This window comes from Prorops nasuta, unplaced genomic scaffold, assembly GCF_024137725.1.
Source record: "Prorops nasuta isolate Cenicafe-Biocafe unplaced genomic scaffold, Cenicafe_Pnas_1.2 PNAS00031, whole genome shotgun sequence".
NCBI classification, from domain to species: domain Eukaryota; kingdom Metazoa; phylum Arthropoda; class Insecta; order Hymenoptera; family Bethylidae; genus Prorops; species Prorops nasuta.
The window spans coordinates 143,655-155,826 of NW_027116828.1; the positions used below are offsets into that span (position 1 = coordinate 143,655).

The window sequence follows — 12,172 nt, forward strand, 5'->3', positions numbered from 1 at the left end:
GCATACAAAAACAGCTATATAACACTTAACTGATTTTGAGTTTCGGCCTTGATGCAGTTTTACAAGGAAGGGCCAGGCGTAATCAATGCCAGTATGTTCAAACGGATGGCTACGGTTTACTCGAGCAGTAGGCAAAGATCCCATGAATTGTGTTCCTAGCTTGGCACGTTGACGAACGCAAGTGACGCACCTATGTATTATACTTTTCGCGGCGTTTCGTGCATTGATCACCCAATACTCTTGCCGCAGTACTGTCAATGTAAGCTGTAGGCCACCGTGCAAGGTCGTGGCATGTATGTGTCGAATGAGCAGCTCGGTTAAATAATTAGTTGGCAAAATAATGGGATGCTTTTGGTTGTCTGACAAAAATGAGTGTTGCAGACGCCCACCTACTCGTAGAATTCCTTGCGCATCTAAAAATGGTGTAAGAGAAAGTAATCGAGAACTTGACGGAACTGACTTTTTGCCTTGCAACGTCAATATATCATTTAAGAAAGCAGCAGCTTGAATTATTTTCACAACACGCAGTGTTGCAGTGCGTAGCTCGAGAGCTGACAAGTGAGCGTATTGACAAACATTTTTTCTACGCGCTCGATCTATAAATCGCAACACGTAGCTAACAACACGGATTAGTTTTGTCCACGACGAATAGTTATAAAGAAATGACGGTAAATCGCGTGTGACATGATTTGTATATATCGACGAGGTCTTTATTTCCTCGTTGGTTTCAAACATTAAAGGAGAATTTCCCGATGACGTTTCCCGAATTATTGAGGGTCCTTCCCACCAAAGCGCACAATGTATTAATTGGCTTGGATTAATCCCTCGCGAGTTGAGATCTGCAGGATTGGACTTACTATTGACATAAGACCAATGAGCCTCTGGTAGACTTGATTGTATATTGTTATATACATATAACTACTTATACTACTTTTCTCTATTAACTAGCCAATAACTAGAATTAAAACATTTAATTAATAAAAGTTAGTTTAATTCAAAAAGGCTCCGGTTGCATTCTAACCAAGAGCCGTGTGGCGTCATTCGTATGCAACCTGAACCTCTTTCTTAGGCAACAGTACTTCTCTGTTGCCAGGGCCTCAGAGCGCGCGTGGCTAAAAATCTTAGTCAGCTATTAGAACAATCGTCTTATTGACGCACGGTTGACTTAGTAACCACTGACGCACGATCGATTCCCAAAAACCATACCATATATGGTCATGAGAATCGATGCATTTTGAGGCAACGACTTGACTGCTCGGTTCCTGACCGATCAGTCCAGGCCCAGCAGTAACTAGAACAAGTCATTTGACTTTAACCGAGCATTAGCTCCCAAGTTACTCTAATTTCAATCTAACTTCAATTAGATAATCTTTTTATTTAAAACCTCTAAAAACCTGTATAACTATAATTTATTTTTATAACTCAACATTGTAAAATAACTCTACAAGGACTGAATAAATTTAGTTGTACCAAAAGTACTTGAATTAGTTTGTCACGGTGTGAACCCATAACAATATATTCGACTCGGTTGGCTACAAAAACTTTCCATTTGGACGAATGTTGTGCAATCCAAGCCAGCACGATTTGTGAATCAGAAAAACAAAAAATGTCATGCACTGAACGTTTAAGTGATGACTTGATATGAAGCATTAGTTTAGTCAAATAAGCAGCGGCGACTAGTTCAAGACGAGCAATGCTAATTGCTTTAAGAGGGGCCACTTTGGCTTTTACCAGTACGAGGCTGACTGAGGTTTGACTATTACTATTGGTGAATTTGGCATACACCACAGCACTATAGGATACATTTGAAGCATCACAGAACCCATAAAGTTCTAATTTATCTGCTTCGCTAAGTTGACCATTCCAGCGCGGGATGGTGATTTTTGTTAATTCGCACATTTACGAGTAATAAGACATCCATTTGGATTGAATAGACTCTGGAACGTCGTCATCCCAATTAAGTTTGAGCAACCATGTTGATTGCATTATTTGCTTTAACACAATGGTGAACGGTGAGATCCAGCCTAAAGGATCGTAAATCTTCGCGTTTTCCGAGAGTAACATTCGCTTTGTTAACTTAGTGATGGAAGACGGCGAGATTAGAAACCGAAATGAATCAGAGCTGGTATTCCAAGATATGCCCAGCACTTTGCTAGTTTCGTTAAGATTTTCGCTATTAAAATTAAGATTAGCGTTACTAGAATCATTAGAAATTTCTTGAAGAGCTGTTCTTGCTGAATTGAAGGCCCATTTACTGAGCTCAAATTTACCTTTATCCAACAACTGAACTAATTGAGGTTGAATATCGCGTAAATCCGCAAGGTTTTTAGCTCCAAAAAGAATGTCATCGACATAGATTGATTGAAGTAAGATGGACTTCGCATCTGGGAAGTCATCACCATGTTGATTTGCGAGTTCCTGCACTACCCGTGAAGCTAAAAACGGTGCAGGTCCGGTACCGTATGTGACCGTGTTCATTTGATATGTTTGAGTATTACCAGAATCATCTTTCCAAATTACCGATTGGAATTTTCTGTCTTCCGGGCGAATTAGAATTTGGCGGAACATTTTAACAATATCTGTCACGCCAACAAAACGATAATCTAGGCAATTCATAAGAAAAGCTGTTATATCTTTTTGTAGTTTTGGCCCTACTAAGAGTACGTCGTTGAGTGATAGACCACTCTTAGTTTTAGCGGACGCGTTAAATACGACACGTATTTTCTGCTTTCCATTCTCGAGCTTAAATACTGCGTGATGAGGCAGGTAAACCAAGGAGTCTGTGTCAATCGCGTTTGTTGTGACCTTCTCCATATGTCCTAACTGCTCGTATTCTCTAATGAATTTAGCATAGCTTTCAGACTGCTCAGGAGATTTGTTAAGACGACAGAGAACTCGCTTTAAAGCTGATTCGGCGATGCTGCGAGAGACTCCCAGTGCCGATTTGGAGGACTCTGTCTTGAAAGGCAATGCAACCTGATAGCGGCCTGACGGTAATTGAGTAACGTTACTCGCGAAATTGTCCTCGCGTAATTGATCTTCAGGTGTCAAACTATAGGTGCTAGGAACTTCTTCAATCTCCCAAAAATCTCGAAGTATTTTATCGAGTTCACAACAATGAAAAACGTTTACCTTTGCAGTATGCACGTGCGACGCAGGCGTACCATACACAACCCAGCCAAATAACGAGTCTTGTGCTCTCAGCGCATGGTCCGATGAATGAATTACTTGATTCAGTAAAAGCTGAGGACAATAATCTGCACCAATTAAGATATCAATTGGATTTTTAGCAGAAGCATATTCGTCCGCTAGGTCCAGAGAACCTAATCGAGGGAATTCAAGTGGTGAATAAGACTGAGGACTATAATTCGTGATTTTTGGTAAAATTAATGCCGTCACCTTGAGTGAGGCCTGATCGTGTTTAACTGACTGTAAGATGAGTTCAGCTTTGCTCGAGACGTTATGTACCGCACCTCCTTTGACTCCGTAAATCATTAGTAGACATACTATGCCGATTCTAGCCCCCCCCCCCCTCCCACTCCTGTCCACTCGGATGAGCCTGGTTGCGAGGTAGTGGGGGGAGCCAAAAGTGCTAAGCGGTGGTGGTGGGGGAAATCGGAGGTTCCACGTGAGCTCGCAGCAGGTAGAGGCGAGAGGGTTGCGGGGGTGCGGGAGGATACTTGCAGCCTTTTGACGTCACACCCCCACTCGTCTGACGTCAGGTCCCAGTCGGTAAAAGCAGTTTCCTAGATGGTAAAACAGAGAGAGATTCTCTTTGGGTTGATTTTTTCGCTCGCATAACCTTGAATCTTTGCAGCATATTACTGACCCCGCTGAGCCCCCTTTACCCTAAATGTAGCTGAGTGTGTTGCTTTTTTTCCATAGCTCAGCAATTTTTAAACTAATATATAATAGCATGTGCAAATATTTGATTTATTCATTGAGTGCTCGGGGTGCAACTTACTGTCCAGTACTCTCTCTCGATTAAATAAATCGGTTGAGGGAGCAGGGACAACAGTTTAACACAATTTGTCCAAAAAATCCTGAAGATTGAAACGATGGCTCCAACATTTGTGGATTTTCAAGGTTTTCGATTGAAAGATAAATCATTCATAGTGAAGGAATTTGCAGTCTTACGCGATGGAAAAGTGTTTCACATTTTATTTTCACCACCGTTTCCATATACATGGTTAAATGAGGCGGAGATAAAGCAATCAAAGTAAGTATTGTGACGTGTTTTGCTGACGAGTTTAGTCGTCGCAAAACCGTTCGGTTCGCTTGACCGAGAAGGATCAAAATAAATTTGGACGAGTTTAATGTAGATAATAAAAGTGTTTATTCAGGATAAATAAAAGACATATAGTATTTACAATGTTTTTGTACACAATAACCTTAACCTATTGTGTTTATGTTGTTTATGTACTGCCGCTGCAGGTGTGTACGCAAATGTGTCGGTCGCTATCTCGCAGGTACAATGATCGCCCGCTGGCGGCGCTGCGCTCGGTAGCCACACGGAAGGGCTCGGGTAGGCGGCGCGACGGTCGGTAGCCTCTCGGTAGGGCTCGGAACGGACCGGTAGACGGCGCGACGGTAGGTGGCCTCACGGGAGGGCCCGGGGAGCCAATATGGCGGTAGCCAATATGGCGGTCAACGGGGAAGCTGCAAAGTAAGAACGTTAGCGGCTGAAAGAAAATGGCCGTTGGTCCGGAGAACTCCTGGACACGGCCGTTAGCATGGCATAGGCGGCGGGATCGGCGTGGATGACGCGGAGAACTCCTGCGCCAGGAAGTGCTCGGAGAACTCCTGAGCCAAGGATGGGTGTACGCCAAGGTTGCCAAGTCCGCCATCTTGAATAGTACTACGCTCTATAGTAAGTGAATTTTGATATAAGGAATGCAGACTGCACAAAGTATACTGCCAGCGGAAATACGTCAGTAGCCATCTTAAATGCAGAACGTAATATATCAAAAATTATATATATTATATTCACAGCCTGTCACCGTGAACGGCGTGAACGAAGACAAATGTTTATTATACGGAAAAATAAAGTGTAATAAAGAAATAAGGAGTAGTGACAGCTTTGATCTATCTGACAGCTGATGTACTTATGGTATAAGTGAATAAATAAAATAAAAATGCTTTTCCTAAATTGATTTTTAATTTTGATAAAATGGTCAAATGTAGCCATTAATTAATTAGATTTGGTAATAAATACAAAAAATGCGTTTTATTATAACAAATGAGTTGAGGTAAAATAAACTCAATGTTTTTATATTAATTTGTTAACAAATGCATTTTTCATTTATTATTGAGTCCAATAAGTTAATGGTTATTAAAAAAAAATTCTTTGTAATGAAAAAAAAAATGAAAAAATTTTAAACTTCACCAAGACTCGTACCCGAGCCCACCGAATAAGAAACGGCAACCTTACCGCCTGCGCTACAGGGCTCACATGATTTACCAAGAGCAAAACAGCCTTTTTAAAGAGTGACTACAATTCTTTTATTAATTCGTCATAAATGATCAAGAATTAGCTGTAATAATAAATACATTTATCTACATAGCATTATTGCACTAAATTTATTGTTTTTAATTTGAAGCATACATTTTGCATGAAGATATGATAATTTAAGGGTAACCATTCAGTACTCTATATACAAAACTATTCATATGCTCAACTATCATAAATTAATTAAGTAATATTATAATATTTGTTATATGTAGTCGAATAACTATGATAAACGAGCATATGAATAGTTTTGTATTTAGAGTATTGCATGAACACCCTTATAGTATCGTATCTTCATGTAAAATATATGCTTCAAATTAAAAACATAATAAATTTAGTGCAATAATTCTGTGGAGATAAATGTATTTATTATTGCAGCTAATTCTTTATCGTTTATGACGAGTTAGTGAAAGAATTGTAGTCAGTCTTTAAAAGGCTGTTTTGCTCTTGTTACATCAAGTGAGCGCTGTAGCGCAGGCGGTAAGGTTGCCGTTTGTCATGCGGTGGGCTCGTGTTCGAGTCTTGGTGAAGTTTAAAATTTTTTCATTTTTTTTTCATTACAAGGAATTTTTTTTTTAATAACCATTAATTTATTGGACTCAATAATAAATAAAAAAATGCATTTGTTAACAGATTAATATAAAAACATTGAGTTTATTTTACCTCAACTCATTTGTTATAATAAAACGCATTTTCTGTATTTATTACCAAATCTAATTAATTAATGGCTACATTTGACTATTTTATCAAAATTAAAAATCAATTTAGGAAAAGCATTTTTATTTGCTTTGAGTTATTAGGTAAACGCAGCACCACTTCACACGGATGACACGTAAAAATGTCACGGTTAGCGGTAGTCGCTCTTCTTCTAAAGCCAATGTTACCTGAAGTCCAAATCACACCTATGCTCTCCAGGCATAGTTGTGTTTGTACCGCTTCCCTTTAAATTTTCTATACTGCTGCTGGCTAGCGCTTATCTTCATTTTTGTTGCTAAAAGCTTGATTCTGGCATCACTGCCGTGTGGAACTATTAGTTTGCTAATAAAAGCAGAGGCTTAATTTTAAGAGATTGCAACATATAGTAATTAATATAGATACAATTGTAAAAAGAAAACAAAAATTTTATTTTACATATATTAACTTTAAATAAAATCTCACAAAGTACTGTAAAATATCTTACATGTTATATTATATATCTAATCTGTCAGCTTCTTTATTTTAATATTCATCTCAATTATCACAGTTTGATCCTCAGCGATGACACAGAAACAACATTATGGTGAATTTATTCTTTTTGTTTTAATGTCCAATCCACATAGCTCCATTCTCAGCATTGACATAGTAAACACTTCACTATAATTTAATCTGAAACAAAATCCCAAAAAGTACTATATAAAATCTTACATTTTAAATTATAAATGTAATCAGCCAGCTTCTTTATTTGTATCGTATTTACCCAATGTGTTGACTTGTTTATTTTAATATTCATCTCAATTAACACAGTTTGATCCTCAGCGATGACACAGTAACCATAATATGGTGAATCTATTCCTTTCATTTTAATGTTCAATCCACATAGCTCCATCCTCAGTAGTGACATAGTAAACACATTACTATAATTTAATCTGAAATAAAATCCCAGAAAGTACTATAAAATATCTTACATTTTATATTATATATCTAATTTGTCAGCTTCTTTATTTACTATTGTATTTACTCAGTTTTTTCACTCGTTCATTTTATTATCCGTCTCAATTAACATAGTTTGAATCTCAACGATGACACAATAACCACATTATGTTTAGTCTATTCCTTTATTTTAATTTTGAAAATCCGCATAGCTCCATCCTCAGCACAGTGACATTGTAAACACATTACTATAATTTAATCTGAAATAAAATCCCACAAAGTACCACAAAATATTTATATCTTACATTTTATATTATAAAATTTATTGTTATACTTATCTAAAATGTTAAGTCCTTTATATACTTTTAAAAATTATTTTTATGTACATTTTACAAATTTCTTCACTTTATTTATTCACTTATACCATCAGTATATCAGCTGTCAAGTAAGATTAAAACTGTCACTTACTCATTATTTCTTTATATTACTTTATAACTTGTGGCATGTACTACGATACAATAATACTAACATTTGTCTTGGCTCACGGACCATGCATTATGTATTTTGACATATTGTCTATATTGCAGCCCCTCTACAGTCTCTACTCTCTGACGTATTTCCGCCGACCAGTAGTATCAGCAGCGACTATAGCGTAGTACCCAAAATAGTACTACGCTATAGGATATGTCGCTTTTGGGTACTACGGTAGTACCGAAAGTACTACACTTGGCAACCTTGGTGTACGCGGAGAACTCCTGCGTAGGATAGGTGTAATATACCCGGAGAGCTCCTGGGTACGGAATGCTCAACTGGGTCGGAGCTCGGTCTTATATACCCAGTTGAGCCGCCGAAAACGGAATCGGCGCTGCGGAGCGGCCGTTCTGGGTAGTTAGGGAGGGGCATGACGAGGACTCTATACTTGGCGCACGCTATAGTATAGGCCGCGGTATCGGCACGTACGCCACAGCTCTCCCCACCACACGGTATCGTGCATGGGGCAGCGTCAAAGCAAGCGTCTCGTCACAGTATAATTGATTTTCCAAATATATATCTTTTTAAGTGATAAGTTTCTTGTTTTTCATTCGATCTAGCTGGTTATATTATAATCATCACGGTTTAAATTGGATGGATGGTTATTCGCCTTACTATAGATACAAAGAGGTTATAAGGAAATATGTGAGTTCAAATGAGGATGAAGAGATTTTCGTGAAGGGACTCGAAAAGAAGAATTAGCTTAGTAATATCTGCGATTTTGTTATAAGCGATATCGATGAATATGAGTGGGGTGATTTTAGACTGAAAGATAGTAATAGCAATACACACCTAGCTACATGTCTAAACCATAATATTATGTGTGCGTTGAGGAATGTTTATTATATGAAATTTATGTATGAGAAAAAGAAGGAATAAATAAATCAGCTTGAAAATTCAAATTGCATTATTGTATCAAACTCCTGCAGTATTCTTATTGTTCTGATTCACGGCACGTGTTTAAAATGAAGAATCAGCATATTGGATATCTGATACCTGATTTTTTTCCATTTTCAAACGATTTTAACATACACACATACACATAAATATATGACTAAATATATCAAATTTCATCTTCATACGAATTATAAAAAGATTCATCGCGGGTGAAAAGTTTCATTATAGTTTCACCCAGCGATTTATTGTTGGACACGAAGCAACTTATCAGAGATCTTCCAGTGATCATACATTTACAAAATGTATACCGAACTTCGAAAAAAGTTTAGCTCAATTAGAACAGAGGATGAATACTCTACATGGGTTCGCGAATGTCGTGATTATATTCAGGAATTAAGAAACATTGATCGAAATGCTTCAGTAGGTACGCGACAGAAACACTTTGCCGAGATCGCGAGCATTAAATGCCTCCTCCTCCGATCGGCAAAGGATAAGAGTTTCATTAAATTTGGTTCTGGCTCCAATGCTGCGGAAGGACTCAGTTGGAAGGAGCTTGAATCAGCGTTTAATAGTCGAATATGCAGTGGTATGGTGATAAACTCAAATTATATAGAACCACGTGATTTTCTGTTAAATGCACAAGAAATTGTACATACCCGTGTAAATAAAGTATTCTGTAGTGTAAATTGTGTAAAAATAAACTGTGTGTTAAATGGTCAATTTATGAGTAAGGATATTAGTGATGATAAGAACATTAGTACAAAAAATAGTGTTTTATATAAAACTGATAATTTTAGCGATTGGTATAGGCAAAATATTGTAGAGACAATATTGAATGACTTGAGTGAGTTTCAAGAACGCGATAGTGGATGGGCTTTGGAAAGAATATTGAACTTGATAGTCAATATAAATCATTATAATCCACTGCGTGCTGGATGTGGAGTCAAACTACCGCCCAGTATAATACTTAAAAGAGCTGTGATAAACATTGATAATGAGGATAGTGCATGTTTTGCATGGGCTGTGACGGTAGCGCTTTTTCCTGCAATACCACCTGCCAAAACCTACCGCACATCCTCCTATCCACATTATCGGTCTGTTTTAGACGTTGGAAGCTTAACATTTCCAACCACTCTGAAACAGATCCCGAAATTTGAATCGGATAATGACATTTCAGTCAATGTGTTCACAATGTAGGAGGAGGAAAATGAAAGCAAAACTGAAATAAACATCACACCTCTTCAGCTAACGAAGAAGAAGCGATCGACACATGTTAACCTCCTTCTTATCACAGATGACCAAGGAAATGCACACTTTCTATGTATATGAAATCTTTCTAGATTAATAAACAACCAGACAAATAAAAGGGGACATACTATTCATATTTGTGAACGGTTTGTAATGGATGTACAAATATATGTATACATAAATATTATATTCATACTAAAATCATATTCATTTTTTGTTTAGCTGTCTACACTATTTTCATACGGCAGATAAACTTCAGGATCATGAGAGGGATTGTGTGCAGGTTAATGACAATATCCGTGTCATACTGCCAAAGAATGCAGAAGACTGTTGGGTATCTTTTAAGAACCAGAAGAACAGTGAAAGAGTGCCGTTTGTCGTCTATGCAGACTTTGAATGTTTACTAGAGAAAATTGACCATAGTAGTAATAGTAGTAATAAAAATAGGTACGATTATCAGAAACATGTACCTTTTAGTGTAGGGTATTATTTCAAAAGTGCTCGTGATGCGTCACTTTCATTTTATAATTCACATCGAGGTCCTAATTGCATCGAATGGTTCGTATGCGAGCTCGAGAGCATTGCACGCATCGTCAGCGAAAAATTGAAGACTGTAATACCGATGAATACTCTTAGTGATGTTGAAATTTCGCGGCACTACAATGAACCTAATTGTCACATTTGTGGAAAACCGTTTCTTCCAAATCAAGTGCGTATTCGCGATCATGATCACCTAACTGGTAGATATAGAGGACCGGCTCATAATAATTGCAACTTAAACTTTAAAGACTCGCATGTTATTCCCGTAATATTCCATAATTTTTCCGGCTATGATTCACATTTTATTTTTGAGGCGATCGTGAATACGCTTGAGGGATCGGTAAATTTGCTGCCTGTAAATAAGGAAAAATACACTTCATTTAGTAAATATCTGCGAAAGTATAATATACAGCTAAGATTCATCGATTCGTTCAAATTTATGGCATCCAGTTTGGATAAATTGAGTTCATATCTGAATAGATCTCAGCTGAAAAATTTAGAGTCACAATTTTCGGAATTAAGTATTGAACAGTTCAGCCTGCTTACGAGAAAAGGTATTTTTCCTTACGATTATGTGGATAACATTACTCGCTTGGAAGAAACGGTTTTACCTGCACGAGAGTTGTTCTACAATAGACAGTCCGATAGCGATATCACGGAGGAAGCATATAATCATGCCAAAGAGGTATGGACCAAATTCTCTGTGACAACACTCGGGGAGTACAGCGATCTTTATTTAAAGACCGATGTCCTATTGTTGGCCGATGTTTTCGAGAGTTTTCGCGATAGCTGCATGAAAAATTATAGTTTAGATCCTGCTCACTATTATACGCTTCCAGGCTTCACTTGGGACGCGATGCTCAAGCATACGGGAATCCGTCTGGAACTCTTCACCGATGTGGACATGTTGCTTTTTATTGAACGCGGTATACGCGGTGGTTTGAGCCAGTGCTCCCACCGTTATGAGAGGGCCAACACAATCGGTACATGCGAAACTACGATCCGGCGGAACCGTCGAAATACTTGATGTATTACGACGTTAATAATCTATATGGATGGGCAATGTGTCAACCGTTGCCTACCCACGGTTTCCAATGGATCGATGACGCTGCCAATCTCGACATCCTTAATGTGTCCGAGGATTCGTCCGAAGGCTATATTTTGGAGGTGGACTTGGAATATCCACGCGAGCTTCACGACAAACACTCCGATCTACCATTCTGCCCGGTGCGTGAGAAGCCGCCAGGTTCACACCAGGAGAAACTGCTCGCAACCGTCGACGATAAGACGCGTTATGTGATACACTACCGTGCTCTACAGCAGTGTATACGTAACGGTATCGTCTTAAAACGCATTTATCGCGGTTTAAAGTTCCGGCAGTCCACCTGGCTGAAGGCGTATATCGAATTAAATACACGCTTGCAGACAGCCTCGAAAAACGATTTCGAGAAGAATCTCTTCAAGCTAATGAACAATGCAGTATTTGGTAAGACTATGGAAAATGTTAGGAATAGAGTTGACGTGAGGCTCGTAATCAAGTGGGAGGGAAGATACGGGGCGGAAGCGTTGATTTCCAAACCGAATTTTCACAGTCGTGCGATATTTAAAGAGAATTTGGTCGCTATTCAATTGTCGAAATTATCCGCGAAGTTTGATAAGCCCGTGTACGTAGGCATGAGCATTTTAGATATTTCAAAGACCTGTCTGTATGAATTCCATTACGATTATATGCTTCCTACATTCGGCAGTAAATGTAAAGCGATGTATACCGACACGGACAGTCTAGTGTACAGTATCGAGTGTGACGATGTTTACTCG

General features: G+C 38.3%; 1 protein-coding gene across 1 annotated transcript; it reads right to left on the reverse strand.

The window, feature by feature from the left end:
• Positions 1 to 1,899: 1,899 nt before the first annotated feature.
• On the reverse strand, positions 1,900 to 3,495 carry LOC136782946 (uncharacterized). Its single transcript, XM_066742726.1, has one exon. The coding sequence runs from the start codon at positions 3,493 to 3,495 to the stop codon at positions 1,900 to 1,902; it is 1,596 nt and encodes a 531-aa protein (XP_066598823.1).
• Positions 3,496 to 12,172: the final 8,677 nt, after the last annotated feature.